The 19108-nt window shown below is 40.8% G+C and overlaps 1 protein-coding gene across 1 annotated transcript in view; it reads left to right on the plus strand.

Annotated features, from left to right (window-relative positions):
- The window catches only part of LOC132113748 (leucine-rich repeat and immunoglobulin-like domain-containing nogo receptor-interacting protein 2), a 282038-nt gene extending 277816 nt beyond the window's left edge, over positions 1-4222 (plus strand). Inside the window, exon 5 of the mRNA XM_059521717.1 lies at positions 1296-4222. Coding sequence (XP_059377700.1) covers positions 1308-3155 — 1848 coding nt within the window. The 5' untranslated portion in view covers positions 1296-1307 and the 3' untranslated portion in view covers positions 3156-4222. The remainder of the gene's footprint in view (positions 1-1295) is intronic.
- The last annotated feature ends 14886 nt before the right edge of the window (positions 4223-19108 follow it).

Consider the following 19108-nt stretch of genomic DNA (forward strand, 5'->3'; position numbering starts at 1 on the left):
ATTCAAGGCCTTTAATGAAGGTCTGATAATAATATCTGACAAACATTAGCAACAGGTAAGAGTGACAACAGAAAGAGTCCAATATCAAGGTCACAAGTTTAAACAAATGGTACAGGTGTTTCACAAACAAGAAGTTGCACGTTTTATTGTCATCTGGCTATTGTGTTTTGTCTCACATGCAGTCAGCTTCTCATTTAGAGGTGAACTTACATACAAAAACAGATCCTGAATTTGGATGAGTGTTGATGTCATGAAAAAAAAATGTATATGATTCAACTATGATTTGTTTTGAGTCTTGTGCAGAGGTTGTATTAAGGTGAATGTCTAAAAAGCAGTAAATGTGTTTTATTAACCTCTGAGGCCTCATTTACTGATCTTTTCTGCCTTTGTAATAATCTACATAATTGCATCTGTAATGTCTGCACCAGTGGATTGTGCCTTCCAACTATTTATATTTATGATGCGGCGGGGTGCAGTTTGGAAATCATTATAATTCTGGTTTGTCTTGTGTCTGTATATGTGTTTGTGCTGTACAAATGATTAATGTATATTTGTTGAAAGTTATAAGGGAGATTAGGAAAAATAAAGCCAATCTTTTAATGGTCCAGGCTGAATCTGATAAGCAAATGTTTTTTTCTTCTTCTTTTTTCTTTTTTTTCTGTAGACATAATGAACAAACTCTGTCAAACACCAAAATAATTTATGCTGCTGTCCACTTTGAAAATAATGTTATTTAAATTAATTGTGTAATTTATGGTCTTTGTTCTCTAAGTAATGCTCAATAAATGATAATAATTTAATTATTTAATGAATATGTATTTAAATTACTTTGAACAACTCTTTTACAGTTTATGTATAATACTGTATACTACTGTTAATGAGCATAGATTTTGTGGGAAAAGATTTCTCTTTAAAAAGGAGTTTTATGAAAACTGCGAAACCACATAGAAATGTAATGGTGAGATAGTCCAAATCAATCCATGCACATACAAGCCCACAAGCAAAAACTGAGGCAGTGTTCATTTGTATGTGCACGGCTACACCGATCAGCTAGTTTTTTATGTGCAGTACAAAAAAATCATATCAAGTCCATTGAGTGGTGCCTCCTGATATTTTAGTTGAATTCATGTTGTGCATATAATGTTACAAGACACTAACCAGTACTGGTAAATGGAATTTTAGTCCCTAGTTTAGACATTTTTATTATCTGTATATTACTTACGGTTTTTATGCAATATAATACGCCAAAACATGTTGATTCATATACTAACATTTCATTTTTCTGTTTCTTTTAGAGCCATGACAGTATGGTGGACTGTTTGAGTCGAGTCATGCTGCACACAGCCGTGTCTTGCTGGCAGCCTTTGCTGGGGCTCGCCTTGGTGGCCGTGTTCGTGGGCTCCACTCTGGCCTGCCCCGCCCGCTGCGAGTGCTCCGCCCAGAGCCGCTCTGTCATCTGCCACCGCAAGCGCTACAACGCCATCCCTGATGGAGTCCCAATTGAGACACGAATCCTTGATCTCAGCAAGAATCGCATTCTGGCAGTCAACCCTGATGACTTTGCTGCATATCCACACATAGAAGAACTGGACCTTAGTGGGAATATCATTGCCTATGTTGAGCCCGGAGCCTTCAACTCACTCTACAGCCTCCACACACTGAGTTTAAAGAGCAACCGCATCAAGCTCCTCTCTTTAGGTGTCTTCTCTGGCCTCTCCAACCTGACAAACCTGGATATCAGCGACAACAAAGTTGTCATTCTGGTGGACTATATGTTCCAGGACCTGCGCAACCTCAGGTCATTGGAAATTGGAGACAATGAGCTAATCTATATCTCCCATCGGGCCTTCAGTGGACTATTGTCACTGGAGAGCCTGACACTTGAGCGCTGTAACTTGACGGTGGTACCCACAGATGCCCTGTCCCATCTGCACAACCTGGTTAGCCTACATATGCGCTACCTCAGTATCAGCACTCTACACCCCTACTCCTTCAAGAAGCTGTTCCACCTTCGTCACCTAGAAATTGACAACTGGCCATCTCTGGATGCGGTCCCTATTAATTCACTGCATGGCCTCAACCTCACCACACTTTCTATTACCAACACCAACCTGTCCACTTTCCCTTACCAGGCTCTTCGCCACCTGCCTTACCTCACACACCTTAACCTCTCCTACAATCACATTCGGGTGGTGGAGGGTGGCCTGCTTAAGGACCTAGTGCGATTGCACGAGCTGAGGTTGGCTGGATCTCAACTGGTGTCCATCGAACCCTATGCTTTCCAGGGCATCCGCTGGCTCCGTTTGCTAAATGTCTCCCAAAACCGCCTTGATACCCTGGAGAGGGGGGTATTCCATGCTCCTGAGGCCCTAGAGGTGCTGTTGATCAACAACAATCCTCTGGTGTGTGACTGCCGTCTCATGTGGTTGCTGCAAAGGCGCCATTCAATTTCTTTTGGGGACACCCAGCCCGAGTGCAGCACTCCAGAAGGAATCCAAGGACGCCCCTTCAAAGAGTTCAAAGAGACTCTGCTATCCTACTACGTGACCTGCACCAAGCCGAAGATCCGAGAAAATCGAACTCAGATGGTGTCCGTGGAGGAGGGACAGTCGGCCCGATTAAACTGCAGTGCAGATGGAACCCCGAGACCTACTATTTCCTGGGTCACCCCACGCCGGAGACACCTGACTACCAGGAGCCATGGAAGGGTGACAGTTCACAACAACGGCTCGTTGGATATCAAGGCAGTAGAGGTTCAGGATGACGGTGTGTATATGTGTGTAGCCTCTAACACAGCAGGCAATGACACTCTTATGGTATCACTGGCAGTGAAAAGTCTGGGCTCGCTGTATGCCAACAGGACCCAGCATTATACGGATACAAGCAATGCCACTGCCAATGGTACCAACCTCCCCAATGTGACCTTTGGCCTGGACCTAAAAACTATCTTAGTTTCCACAGCCATGGGCTGTTTCACATTCCTAGGAGTGGTTCTCTTCTGCTTCCTGCTCCTGTTTGTATGGAGTCGAGGAAAAGGCAAACATAAAAACAACATTGATATTGAGTACGTGCCACGCTCAAAGTCCAATGGGACCTCCGCTGAAGAGGCAGACCAGGGTGCTGGGCCACGTCGCTTTAACATGAAAATGATTTAAGACATTGAAAGTAATACCAGTGGGAATTTACGCTGATCTCTGTTTTGCATATGAAACCTGGAACAGCTTCAGATCAATGCCTGGAAACTCAATAGTTCCTAAGATTCACTCCAGGTTTTGGTTAAGCCTGGACTTCACTGGATGCGCAAGGAGAATAATATGTGTCAATAGAGAACAATTTTCAATTTGTATGAAACCCTCTTGGTAGAAGGGGGTGTTCATTAACACTCCAACACAAACTGTGTACAGAACCAATTTGTAAAATTCAAGTATTACTCTTATTTGCCGAGGCTCGCACATGCTTTCTCACTGCGACCAATAGATGATTGGGAATCCGTTCTCTCTCTCATTATCCTGCATATATTTATGTAATTCTCAGTTATGTATGTGTATGTTAACATGTATAAACACTTTCTTTTTTTGCATTGTTCACAAAATACAATGACCGCCAAAATTTACATTTCCCTTGATTTGAAGGAAATACTGTGTGACCAAGCCATCATCTCACTACCCAAACTGTTTGAGGATGGAGGACGAAGGGCTTTAGCAGGTGTGAAATGTAACTCCAGGGAACTTGTATGCCGTTTGTCTACCCCAAGTTATTCTCCTGATATGAAGAATATTATATTTGTTTATAATCTGGAAAAAAAGAAGAGAGATTATTTAGTAACAAAGGCCTTTAAGTTCAAACTTAATAACACAAGGTAAAGATCTTCAAATGGTTTAAATTCATGCTGTGTTTTTTTTTTGTTTTGTTTTTTTTTATATATGATTTTGCACCAAGTGTGCACATCAATTAACACACACCATTTTTAGTTTTGCTCTTGTCCATTTCTGTGACTCTAACCGCTCATCTGGTACAAAATACAAAATGTCTAAATTTCCAGTCAAGCTACCATTAATCTTTTTCTTTTAATTATTATTTTTAAATTTTTCTTTCCTTCCCTATTAAGAAATTCTGACTTTGTTGTGGTAGTTTCTCATTTTGTTGTTGAATCATTTAGATTGTAAACAGTTCAAAGTAAAGAAAAAATACATGTATGTGGAATAAAAAATATTGATTTGTATTCCGATGCTGTATTTAGACTTATCTAATTGATTATATATTTAAATTTATATTTTACACCGCTAACTACAGTGTTTCTTTGGATATGGTGTATATATATATATATATATATATATATATATATATATATATATATACACACACACACACACACACACACTTTGAAAGACAATTTAATTACATATAATTTAGGTGGTTTGCATTTAACTCTGCTGTTCAAACATTGTTAGGCAATCTGAGGTTGAACTAAAGAAACTGTATGAATCAGAGAAAATATACATGAGGATAAGATGAGACCAAATGCTGTTGAAGTAAGATACTTTGCATGTATTATCTCTACAGCAGGAAGAACATTATCTAGAGAAACATCTCTAGAAAAGCTGTTGACCCTGTGACATGAGAGAAATGATTAGGCAAGATACATCCATCATGCTTCATCCATTCTACATCCTTCATGCCGATGAACAAAGTGTTGAAAACACACTAGGCATAAAAATCACAGTGGATGATAACACTAATTATATAAATTGAAAAGTGAGATATGTTTTTATTGCTTCTTAATTGTTAGTTATAACTTTTTGTCCTTTTTTCCCCCATAGTCTTTCTCTGAAGAAAGTCAGAACACAAACATATATAGTTACCTGAACAAGTGATGTCTTTGGTGTCTTGAAACCAGGTCTATAACGCTGTGCACTAACCAAGGGACTAAGGGAGACCTAATTTAAGACCCTGGTCAGTTTTGTAACTGTATTGATTTCCCTAAAGACACTATGGCGTTACTGGCCAACATTAGGAATATTCTAATTTCTCTAATCTCAGTCAAGCCCAAAGGGCCATATGCAAAAACTGTTTCATTGGTCCTTTTCACTCCTTTTGGTCTGTGTTATTGCGGTCCCTCTGGACAAGAAGAAGGACACTCACACTATTGCCTGAGAAAATTAAAATTAGGTTGGCTATGGTTAATGGGTCAGATGCTGCCATTTTCAACTCAAGGGGATTAGAAAAACTACTCCACAAAAACATGCACACAACAGCACACACAGATGTCCCTAAATTAATCATCTGTGACCTAATAAGTCCCTACAAAGTCCTTTCTCAAACTACATGTCTAACTCAAACTTTTAATTTTTTGAAGCATTGAATATTATGGTCTTATGGCAAATCCCCTGAAAGCATCCTGTCTGCTTCATTCCTTGTGCTTGCTGTCACAGTAAGTCTCTTCTTTTGTAATAATGTCAGCATATGTATCCTGATGCCAGTTTGCAGGTTATTCCCTCAAACTTTCTTGAACCATCAAATTGATTTTGACTTCCAGACAACTAGATTTTCTGCCATTCTGAATCTTAAGAATGCTTTTTTTTTTTTTACTACAGCTTTCATGAGGTCTTCACCGCAATCTACAGTATCATAATACTAGACTTGTCAAAAGTTTTTAAAAGCTTGTTGATGTACCAAACTGTTCACAAGTTACAAATCAACCAAAAAGGAAACTAATTATCTTGTTATAATCCATGAAGCTGTTTACAGTGTGCACAAGCAGTGGGCACTATTGTGGTAAACTAGTTGTGATGTCTGATGTGTTAGCATCACATGGATTACCAGAACCTTGGCATGAATAATTTATACATTTGCATGGTTTCATTGTCAGTTTTATTTACACTGTCTTGATGTTGTCTCAAGATCATTCTCTACTTAAAATTATTTGTTTGGGCTCAAATGTTCTTGATTGTTACTGTTATTGCATTTGTTGGTTAGACATGCTGTTTGACATATGCTTGAAAGTCCATGTTCAATATCAATACATACTGGACAATTAAATGGCATTCAGGTTATATTAAGAACCACCACATACAGATTTGTAAGCAAAAGATCCATGAAAGTATACATGGCAAATATAATGTGTTTGTTCTTGGCGTGATAAATCTGCTATGCTGCTGCTGCTGCTGCAGGGCAAGTTCTGAGACTTGCTACTGCAAATACATCCACAGACATGCAGCTGTTGAAGGAACATGACAGAACTTTGTATTTACTGTACTCTATAAATTCAAATGTTTTGAGTTAGATTTATTTACTACTTCAAAAAGTTAAGTAGATTTTATTCAATATTATACTGTACCATTTAAATGCACTAAAAATATCTTTCTAATCTACTTTGGCACTTGTTAAGTGTAAAATAATGTTTATGAATCATATTTGAGGTGCCAACAAAAAGATTATACACCTAATTCTAAAAGAAAATATCTATTTTATATATTTTGTTGTTTTAAACAATTTGGCTCTGTGTTAAAAATAAATAAATTCACATCAGCTTGTTCGTTATATCATCAAATTTAATTAGAGAACCCCTTTAGGGCTGTGACTGAGGTACTGAGAAATATCTCCCAGGGTGTCATACAGAAAAACATTTTGCAAGACTGAGTTTTATTTATGAGGTCTATAACTGTTCAAAAAGACCTCTGAGGCACCACTGACGATCTGTAGATGACTGAATTATGATTTGTTTATGCATAATGTGTAGTATAGCGCCATATATGGATTCTGAATGAATCAGGTAAAAGAAGATTTCATGTTATTCCGTCACACTTTACTGGAATACAGTATGAAGCTGCCTAAAGAGAATGTGTCTCAGGTACCTAGTGTACAGTTCAGGAAACAAATGTTGCAGAGTGGCTGTGAGTCATTGTTTTGAGCAGTAGACCTTGAAAAGCTGAAACCTTTTTCTTTTGTGTACTGTTTGATAGTCGACAGCACGAGACAATGACACTTGTAAGTTAGTTCCTTTTAGTGAATCAAAAACATATAGTACTGTAGCACAGCTATGTTAGTTCAATTCCAGAAGTGAAGTGAAGTGAAGTGAAGTGAACAAATGACTATAAGCATTTTTTTATTATTTTCATATTTTTAGAATCAAAAACATGCAGCACAACCATATAAGTCCAACTCCAGAATTACTGACTATCAGCATGTTCTTTTTAATAAATCAAAAACATAAAGAGAAGCCATTGTATTTTAATTACATAATGAATGACCCCTAGCCAGTCCGGTTTAGTGATTCTTTTCATAAACAAACATTGCAATCACTGTCTGATTCCTGAATAAATTACTCTTTTTAGTGTAGGAAACACACATATAAATAACCTGTATTGATATTGATTAGTTGTTTATATGCCAGCATGTAATTATGGAGATGTGTTCTGTCAGTAGCATTTTATAAATACCAAAAAAATAAAAATAATAGCATGATGCTTTTTGTTAAGGCAATTGGATTGCATTTATGATGCTTCCAAAAAACCTTAAGAAACCTAAATAATTCTCCACAATTCCCATCCCTTATCATCTTTCTAGATATGTTTACTTTATATTTGATAACATGTCTGTCCTTGGCTCTTAGTCAGACTGAAAGGCCTCCACCTCTGCCCGCAGAGATCAATGTTCCATATGAGACTTTTATTAAGTCTAGTCATTTGTCCTGTAATTGAGCAGAAGTCTTTTTACCTCAGGTTCCCTATTAGAGTTTCCTCAAAATCCATTTTTGTAAAGACCTAGGAGACTCCCAACACTGCCGATGTGCACAAACGTTGTGCAGTGTTTTACTTTATAAAAGTTACAGCAAAAGTTCTAACCTTCTGTATTCTGCTGTAAGGAAACTGGGACACTGTCGCTTCAGTGAAAGAGAAGTGTCAACAGCGACTGTTATCTCATCTTTAATCTGCTAGTTATCAACAAAAACACAATACCCACATCAATCATACTACTGCCAGACATTCCTCTCCAATTACTTTTGCTTAAAGGGCATTGTCTTTTTTAAGCCAGATTCTGAGAGATCTGATTACATTTTTATCAAATGATCCGACAACTGATTTAGATGCTCAGATATTGGAAGAGCAGGGTTAAAAGGAATGATATTGACCGATGAGATTCTCAGCTGTGGATGGGAAAACAACAAAAAGCAGGATGTCAACGGATGTACTGAGGCATAAGAGGAAGGGTGGCAGGGGCTAATGTGTGTGACAAGAAAAGGAGGACGGTCACACATCAAACTCTACGTCAATTTAGTCATGGCCACTGTTCTGCATTTCAGTCTGTGTGAAACACTTTTGTCCAGCTGTAATATAAAATGGCAATTTGCCTATTGTGCCACTCAAGTGTCAGATCAGACATGCAATTTTAAAGCACTTCATGGTTAAGGGGCCATTCTGAAAAGATATTGCTTATTGGTATTATTAAAGCCAACACAACTTTTCAAAGGAGTAAAGTTCTGAATGCACACAAGCATAGAATATATGTGTTTTCCAAGCAAAGTCAAGCTGCTGATATCTAATTGGATGGCTTGGGTCATGTGACGTGGTTCCAACATGTTTATTCAATCTTTCTTTATTTGGACCTGTCAGAAGGAGTAATCGCGCTACTGAGAACTCAAACTAAGCAACACAAATTGCTCTACAACTTGTTATACACACTTGCCTATAAGCCTTCAAGGTCTCCAAATACAATTCAATTCAACCAAACATGCAAATTTGCTGTTATTTAAATAAAAACAAAACCAAGAATGTGTTTTACAGCACATTTTTTTGTTGTTGTTGTCTCACAGAGAAATGTGCTTTAGTCACATTAAAATTCAAAAATTTAAAACAGACTTTTTTCCGGTTTTATAGTAAAAGCATCTTTTTTTTCACTCTGTCACAATGGCTGATTGCAGACTTGAGAGCCTGGGAAATCTGATGCACTTTGATAATGTGTACCAACACTATCTGCAACCAGTAGGCTCTCTAATACAAGGCACAAAGGCAGGGATGTACCTTACTGGTTCACAGGTTTATTGCACTGATTATATTAGGAGTTAGACTATCAGTGTGTATGTATTATATTTAGCTTCACATAAATCTTAATTCAAATAATGAACAGCAAATGCATAACACATTATGGTGCGCTATCGGACAGTGATGTATTTTATCGATAAACATATGTCTTTTTTTGTTTTTTTTAAGTGTGGAAGATGATAGTTAAGGTAATTTCTTAAGTGCAGTGCTTAAATGCTCTAAATGTACAGCAAAGTACTAGAAATGAAACATGGTTTATGCTGCTAAAACTGCTTTGTTATTTGTAAAAATTTTATGTAATTTGTATTATTATTATTATTATTATTATTATTAACTGCAGAGTTGCGACCTAAAATATGGTCACAGACAGAGAAAACTAAATGTGAACAATATACTGGAACAAACCATACATTACTGCATAGTTAGAATATCTAAATAAACTGTCTTAACAAAAAGGTCAAATAAAAAGCTTCTCATAGCCTTTTTCCCATTCAGCCTATGTCACTTTAATAATTTTGCATAGCCTATATTCATGAAGTTCAGAATTTTAAATATGATTTTTATTTTGCACATTAACACGTATACTAGTTTTTAAAGTGCTCTGTAAATAAATTTTAATTTTAATAATCATTTCAATAAAGATTTTGTTCATGTTTGTCCCATAAAAAGTCTTGCGTCACATCTTGATGTCCAATATAAAATATGAAGCAAAACCCATTTAGAACTGCTGCTTTAATACAAAATCAAATCAGCTAAAATTACTCAGCTTTTCAGCATAAATCAGATGTATTGTGCTGAACCTTGTGCTGAGGCATTTCTGTTCAGCTCAAAATTATTATTCTGAAATCATTGACGACACTGAATATTTGCATACTTTAATTCTCACACCTGTTCCATGACCGGCAGCAAGAAGAATGCTTACTGCTATTTACATAAGAAAATCCATTTCAAAGGCAGCATCTGTGACAGGAAGACTGAGATTTCAGTGTGAAGGAGAGTAAAGCCACTGAGAACACAATCCCAGTGACATCAAAAAGAATATATAAGAAATGTAGCTCAATGTCTTAGTAGTCTGGGTTAGAAGGCTATGAACTAAACATCTTAGACATGATTAAAGAGAAGTTTAGACAACTAAAAGACAAAGAATCCAGTTAAATGTGATTACTGAGATACAACATTTTAAGAGAAAATATAACCTCTACAAATCTGCCATCTGCCAAATGTGTTTGTAGAAAGTTAACATTTCATGTGAAGTTAGTAAGCCTTTATATTTATTCATATTGAGAGAGCCCTGAAATTGGAAAAGCATTTTAAAACAGTGTCCAGGTGTATTCAGTCAGTTTAATAAAACAGGCAAGAAATCACTGAGTTCACTGAGTCCAAAATATGTGAAATATGTGAAATCTGATGTATGATATGCTTTTTGATGGGAATGAATACACTTCTCAATGAGAATGAACTCACTACTCAGTATGGCAGTCTAGCACATCTTTTGACAAACACTTAACCCTGATAAAAAAGCCACTTTAGTATTCGAAGCCATTCAGTGTTCCATTTCCAAATTCTGTAAATGCAACATCTATTGACGAACAGGACCACAGTATGGGTAGGGTACAACCAGTCAAAAAGTAAAACATGTAAAAAATAAATAAATATCCCATCAATAATGTTTATGGTGAATCAGCAGCTCTTTGTAGGGCTGTTTGTTTCCATTTCTCACTTCTGTATAATGTTCATTGCTGGCTATAGACCCAGCATGTGGTACTGGTTGAACAGGTATACAGGGACAACTTTGGATGTCTACCATCTTGAGTATATATCGACACCAGTTTGTTCATTCTTGAAATAACATTTTGTCAAGTCGAGCTTTAATGTTATTCCGCTACATGTGTGGACTTACAGTGGAACAAAATGTTGTGTCTCACAGGACCACGGTGCTAAATATATATAAACATACAACAACAAGTAGTGCGATATAATTTGTGGTCCATTCACATGTAAACATTTGTTTTATCTTATTAAGTCCTTGTAACATGGAGTGTTTATAAGAAAGTGTCTGGTGCGTATATCGAGAGTGTGATGTCACATGGACTACTTTGATGATGTTTTTCTTACCTTTCTGGACATAGACAGTAGACTGTACACACAGTTTCAATGGAGGGACTGAGAGCTCTCGGACTAAATCTAAAATATCTTAAACTGTGTTCCGAAGATAAACAGAGGTCTCACTGGTTTGGAACGACATGAGGGTGAGTTATTAATGACATAATTTTGATTTTTGGGTGAACTATCCCTTTAAGTCAGTGCAGGAAGTGGAGCCGCTGTTGCGCCTTCTTGGAGAGTGATGCAGTTTTAGTGGTCCAGGTGAGGTCTTCTGTTATGTGCACCCCCAGGAATTTAGTGCTTCAGCCAACTCGATTATGTGTTTGAAGCTGAACTTGGCAGTGCAGTTGTGGGTCAGCTGCGTGAAGAGAAGTGGGCCAAGCACACAGCCTTGTGGGGCATCTGTGCTCAATGTGGTAGTGCTGGAGGCGTTGTAGCTGACACGGAGTAACTGAGGTCTTCCAGTTAGAAATTCCAGGATCCAGTTACAGAGGTTGGTATTTAGATTCAGCAGGTTTAGTTTGTTGATGAGCTGTTGTAGGATTATTGTGTTGAATGCTGAGCTGGGGCCCATTCTTCATACGTTGCTTATTGCATCCTAGATTATATGTCACATCCAAGATTATATAATTGCGATAATCAGCATATGGCTAATTTGGTTCTTTGAACACACCATTTTTCAAATATCGGCACCGACCAATAAGTTTTTCTGCTCTGCCGATGTGTTTGAGGCAGGAATTTTATTTTGATGGCGCTAAAAAACGGCTGCGCCTGAGCTCACAGTGCTCACACTCTCCCTCTTGTTCACTGTCGGTTGTTAACAGTTCTAATACGGATAGAAGTCTGTCTAATAATCAGAACGTTTAAACAAAGGTATTAAAATGTATACAAAAAGAATTATAAATTATATCGATTGCTTTTATATTATTAGTAATAGAAAGGTAACCATTATAATACTTTCGCGTTTGCCGTCAGCATTAAGCAAATATTAATTGATTTCATTAAAAAACAAAAAATGTTTGAATGACTAATGAATATTAAATTTCCAAACCTTGCAAACTTAGTTGAATCCAGCTATGAGATCTTGTTAAGTGTGCATTTTTATCCAGTGTGCTCGTGTGTTCTCTGTGTGACGGTCAGTCCTTATGAACTGAATGCTCTAAACTTTAAACTTGTGAATTAAAATTATGCCGCACTTTATGCATTTGCCCAAAATTGGTTGACCCCTAATTAGTATGGCTGGATTGAGTTATCTGAGATAATTGCACATTCATGAGTTGGTTTAAAAAGGGTTATTTATCGACACTCAGAAACTACAATTAGCAATGCAGCGATTGGCTGGTGGCAAGAATACAACGTAATGACATCATATAATTAAAAAAGACACCTGACGAAAATAGACAAATTTCTGGACTTTTATAAGGAAACAGACAATATTTTCAAATATCTGTACAGGCTTTACATTTTTTTCAATTTACCAATTAGCAATTCATTGAATTTTATCTTTGAAATAGGTTTGTTACTTCACAGCATTAATTAAAGTTTCAAAGGTCAAGATCATGTTATCTGCATCTACTGTGCTCCATCAAGCCACTCCCATAATAGCTGTTATCACTCATATTAATACAAGACTCTACATGATCTGTATAGCAAGTCTGTAAGACTCAAATACAATTATTAAGTAATTATTTAATAATGAATAAATCTTTTATATTATTTTTAAATTAAATTTTAAATGATTATTATTTTTTAATTATTGTTCCTGGATGAGCAGGATACTCTTGTAACAAAGTGGCTAACAGTGGCTGGGACAGATTTTAAGAATCAATTCTGCTTAAAAAGATCAATCTAGTCCTGTTTACATGAAATAAGCCTGCTTCGGATAGGATTTAAGTTTATGAACCTGTTGCTATGACAGCACCTCCGGGATGAGCTTAGAAAAAAACCAACCAATCCAAGATCGTGTTCCTGTCCTTGCCCTGTTTCCTGTTTCGGTCTCCTTTGGATTATCACAGTCACTCACGGATTATCACCACGGATCACCGATCTACCACCACCGTCATCGCTACCAACGCACTCAAATCACCTACCCACCTGTCTGTGCTGCCATCGTGGTTCCTGCGTCACTCACCAGCATTCATCCATCACAACTCCTGTCAATAAACTACCTTTACTTGCATCTGCCTCCTGTCCTCCATTGTTAGCGTCACAGAACGATCTGACCAACATGGAGGCAGCGAGTAATCAACCTTCCTCCCTCGAAGTTTTCCTCAGCGCCAGTGTTCGGAGGATGGACTCCCAGGAGCAGACTCTTAACGACACTGGTCGCGCGGTTCAGGCTTTAGTGATGCAGGTGTCCGAGCTCACCCAACAGTTCCAGCTATTACGAGCTCCCACTGCGCCACTCACACCGCCTGTTCCACCAGCACCATCGGAGGCCCCCTCCCAGCCGGAACCACGCCTCCCGATTCCGGAAGCGTACTCGGGTGAGCCCGACTATTGTAGAGCTTTCCTTAACCGTTGTGATATGCATTTTGCCCTCCAGCCTAGAACTTTCGCCAGTGAGAGGGCCAAGGTGGCCTTCGTTCTGACCCTGCTCTCTGGGAGGGCGGCATTGTGGGGAACAGTGGTGTGGGAGAACCAGGACCCATGCTGCGCCTCGTTCCAGGCGCTCTCCGCCGAGATGAGACGGGTCTTTGATCGGGCCGCCGCAGGACGGGAGGCGGCCAGGAGGCTGGCGGAGTTACGCCAGCACGAGAGATCCGTCTCGGACTATTCCATCGAGTTCCGGACCCTGGCGGCGGAGTGCCATTGGAACGAGGAGGCGCAGTGGGACATGTTCCTGCATGGGCTGGCTGACCGCGTCCAGAGGGAGATCAACGCCCTGGACCTTCCCCCGTCGTTCAATGGACTTATTGAGCTGGCCCTTCGGGTCGATGCATGTCTGGCACGGATGGAGAGGAGGGGGCTACTCAACACCCCATCCAGGGGACCGGCAGACGTGCGGTTCAGCGGCAGGGACGTGGCCAGCCCCGTCTACGATCACGAGCCCATGCAGGTAGGGCGAGCTCGGCTTTCCCGGGAGGAGAAGGAGAGGCGGAGGTCCCTGGGCCTTTGCCTTTACTGCGGGGGAGCCGGACATCAAGCCCACGCCTGTCCGGTAAAAGGCCAGGCCCGGTAGTACGTATGAGGCTACTATCGGGTGGGATAGAGGGATCCTCCTCCACAACCCTAGCATTGACTGGCTCTCTAACTCCGTTTTGTCTTGGTGTAAAAGGTGTCATGAGTCTTGTCTAGTGTCTGCCTGTCCATCTGTGTCTGTGTCTGTGTTGCAGGAGGAGGCGGTGGATTTGTCTAACGGCCCGCTGAGTACCTCCATCTGAAGGAAGTGTTCAGTAAGTCTCGGGCTGCTTCTCTTCCTCCGCATCGTCCTTACGACTGTGCCATAGATTTACTATCAGGTAAGTCTCCGCCTAAGGGCAAACTCTATTCACTTTCTGTTCCAGAGAGGGAGGCTATGGAGAAATATATTTCTGATTCTCTAGCTTCTAAATTCATCCGCCCTTCCTCTTCTCCTGCGGGGGCGGGGTTCTTTTTTGTGGGAAAGAAGGATGGATCTCTGCGACCTTGTATTGATTACCGGAGACTGAACAACATCACGGTAAAGAATACTTATCCTTTGCCGTTGATGTCTTCGGCCTTCGAGAGGTTGCAGGGAGCGTCAATTTTCACAAAACTGGACTTATGCAATGCGTATCATTTGGTTCGGATCAGGGAGGGGGATGAATGGAAGACCGCTTTTAACACCCCCAGAGGGCACTTTGAATACTTGGTTATGCCCTTTGGGCTCTCCAACTCCCCAGCGGTCTTCCAGGCACTCGTCAACGACGTGCTGCGAGATATGATCGATCAGTTCATTTATGTCTACCTGGACGACATATTGATTTTTTCTTCTTCTCTCCAGGAACATGTGCAGCACGTCCAACGAGTGCTTCAGAGGTTGCTAGAGAATGGGCTTTTTGTCAAGGCGGAGAAATGCGAATTTCATGCACAGTCAATTCCATTTTTGGGGTATATCGTGTCGACTGAGGGAATACGCATGGATCCCGAGAAGGTTAAGGCTGTGGTAGAATGGCCAAGCCCAGATTCCCGTAAGGCCCTACAGAGGTTTCTGGGGTTCGCTAACTTCTACCGTCGTTTTATTCGCAACTTCAGCCAACTAGCCGCACCTCTGACCGCCTTGACCTCCGCCAAGACTGCGTTCAGGTGGTCGGACACAGCTGAGGCTGTGTTTGCCAAACTGAAGAGCCGTTTCATTTCAGCCCCTATTCTTATTACCCCTGACCCTACACGTCAGTTCGTGGTGGAGGTCGACGCATCAGAGGTGGGGGTAGGAGCGGTGTTATCTCAACATTCTCCCTTAGACGACAAGGTCCACCCTTGCGCGTATTTTTCATATCGTTTATCTCCGGCAGAACGAAATTACGATATTGGTAACCGAGAATTGTTGGCAGTTAAGATGGCATTGGAGGAATGGCGACACTGGTTAGAGGGATCGGGGGTTCCTTTTATAGTATGGACTGACCACAAGAATTTAGAGTACATTAGCACCGCCAAGAGGTTGAACTCCAGGCAGGCTCGGTGGGAACTTTTTTTCGGACGTTTTGACTTTACTATCTCGTACCGCCCGGGTTCCAAAAATATCAAACCCGATTCTTTGTCGCGTATTTTTGACCATTCCGAACGCCCGTCCACTCCCGAGTGTATTTTTCCTGAGACATTAGTGGTCTCCACTCTCACATGGGAGATCGAATCGAAGGTCAGAACGGCCTTAGAAGGGGTAACGCCTCCGCCCGGGTGCCCACCGAACCGTTTATTTGTGCCGGAGGGATTAAGGTCCAACGTTATCCAGTAGGGACATTGCTCGAATGTAGCTTGCCATCCAGGGGTTAACCGTACTAGATTTTTAGTCAAGCAACGATTCTGGTGGCCACTTATGGCTCGCGACATTCACAGTTTTGTTTTGGCTTGCTCGGTTTGTGCCACTGGTAAGACTTCCAATCGGCCCCCTGATGGGTTACTCCAACCGCTGCCGGTTCCTTCGAGACCCTGGTCCCACATCGCTCTAGATTTTATTACCGCCCTCCCGCCCTCCCAGGGCAACACGGTAGTTTTAACCGTGGTGGACCGGTTCTCGAAGGCGGCCCACTTTATTCCCTTGCCCAAATTACCCTCAGCCAAGGAGACAGCGTTGACCGTCGTAGACCACGTCTTTCGTTTACATGGCCTCCCGATAGACGTGGTTTCTGACAGGGGACCCCAATTTGTGGCTAAATTTTGGCAAGAATTCTGTAGACTACTGGGAGCGACTGTAAGTCTGTCCTCAGGGTTTCACCCCGAGAGCAATGGTCAAACCGAGAGAGCCAACCAAGATTTGGAAAGGGTGTTGCGATGTTTGGTCTCCAAGAATCCTTCCTCCTGGAGCCAACAATTGTCTATGCTGGAGTACGCCCACAATACCTTACCAGTATCAGCTACGGGCCTATCTCCTTTTGAGTGTAGTGTAGGTTACCAGCCACCTATTTTTCCCAGTATGGAATCCGAAGTTGCGGTCCCCTCCGCTCACGCCTTCGTCCAGAGGTGCCACCGCACTTGGACCAGAGCCCGTGAGACTCTACTCCAAGTGGGGGCGCGCACCAAGGCCAAGGCCGATCGCCACCGGTCTAGGCCTCCCGTATACATCGTGGGTCAAAAGGTGTGGCTTTCAACCAAGAATATTCCTCTCCGGTCCGTATCTAATAAATTGGCTCCCAAATTTATTGGCCTGTTTACTGTCACCAAAATCATTAGTCCGGTGGCAGTCCGCCTTAAACTCCCTCCTACGTACAGGAGAATTCATCCCGCCTTTCATGTGTCCAAAATTAAGCCCGTATTTCATTCTCCCATTAATCCGCCTACCCCGGTCCCTCCCCCGCCGCGTCTCATAGATGGGGAGACCACCTATTTGGTAAATCGTAATCTGGACTCTAGAAGGAGGGGACGCGGATTTCAGTACTTGGTGGACTGGGAGGGTTACGGTCCGGAGGAGAGAAGTTGGGTACCTGCTAGGGACATCCTGGATCACTCCCTTATCGATGATTACAATCGACAGGTAAGAGGTAGGAGGAGGGGTACTGTCACGGTTCGTGAATGCACCGTCTCCAGCTGTAGTCATGTTATGTCATGTTGATTGGTTCATGTGGGTGTTGCCACTGATCGCCTGATCTGCGGCAGATGCATCTCATTCCAACCGCCTATTTAACGCCCTGTCTTTCGTCTCCTGTTTGTCAGATCGTTGTTTGAGGTCCATGTGTTGATGTCTGTTCGTGCTCCTGTGTTCCTGTCCTGGCCCTGTTTCCTGTTTCGGTCTCCTTTGGATTATCACAGTCACTCACGGATTATCACCATGGATCACCGATCTACCACCACCGTCATCGCTACCAACGCACTCAAATCACCTACCCACCTGTCTGTGCTGCCATCGTGGTTCCTGCGTCACTCACCAGCATTCATCCATCACAACTCCTGTCAATAAACTACCTTTACTTGCATCTGCCTCCTGTCCTCCATTGTTAGCGTCACAGGATTTGACATTGTGCACGAATAACCTCTCAAAGCACTTCATCATGATTGGGGTTAGTGCTATGGGGTGATAGTCATTCAGACAGGACACAGCTGACTTCTTTGGTACTGGTATGATGGTGGTGGACTTGAGACATGTGGGGACATCTGCTTGGCTTATTGAGATATTTAAGATGTCTTTTAAGAAATAAGCAAAGTCTCTCAGTACCCAGCCTGGTATGTTTTCAGGACCTACAGCCTTGCGTGGGTCTTATTAAAAACAAATTCTAAACTGGAATACTTTAATAAACATGTCAACAACTCACAAGAGCAGTCACTTGATTAGTTTCTGAATGAATCAGTGTTTTTGAACAAATTAGTTGAATTGCAGAAAGAGTTAGTGAAAAATCTTCACCACTGGCTGGCAGACATTATTTTGTGGTTAGATTTAAGTATATTTGGAAGAAAGGATGCACCATTTTTCAAATGCATTTCAACATGCAGTAACAAACTACTGTAGTGCAGTAGTCACAAAATGTACAAAACTCTTTGCAATTCACGTGTGTAAACAACAATCTGTCTCTCCCGACCAGTCGTGATAACCCAAGACGGATGTTAACATCAGGTGTAAACAGGGCCTGCAGGTGATGGAAGGTGACACTGACAGCTCTAAAATATGTATGTGTGCAAGTCTCAGCAGACCCCACAGGTACCATTAACACAGTACAAACCATTAGTTTTACAAAGTCATGTGAAACTACATTTTGGTGGTGCTAATTCAACACTAATGACACAAGACAGAAATCGTAAAACATGCAAAAACATTTTAGTGATTGATATAAGGCAGATATAAACTAATATTTGTTAGTAATAACAATATTATAGTAATTAATTTAATTAAATAAATTCAATGTTGCACGTTGTTTTGTCAAATTATTATTTACTGCATCTGGGTTCCGTGAAATTAAATTAAATTTCTTTTGAATGCACACATAACAATGAGTCATTCAGACATCAGAAATTATGTTTTGCATTTGGTAATTCAGTGTCTATATATTTCAATCATGTAGTTGGCAACAATAATGGTCAAAAACACTAGTGAACAACACAAAATGTAATGCATGCAAGCAAAATGCATAAGTAATAAGAAAGCCAAAATGGTCAGTTAATGTGGAGACTCAGGCAGCCCTGTAGGGGACCTCTGGCTGGTCGAGGGTAAGAAAACATAATAAACAGTCAGGAAGATCTCATACAGAGATGTCTACTGAGCCATATAAACATGTACACACTTGTGAGTATGTGATTCAGTTATTGCAGCTTGTCCAGCTTTACTTCAGAAGGAGGACAAGGTTTTCATTTAACAT

This window comes from Carassius carassius, chromosome 33 (genome assembly GCF_963082965.1).
Source record: "Carassius carassius chromosome 33, fCarCar2.1, whole genome shotgun sequence".
Taxonomy (NCBI): Eukaryota; Metazoa; Chordata; class Actinopteri; order Cypriniformes; family Cyprinidae; genus Carassius; species Carassius carassius.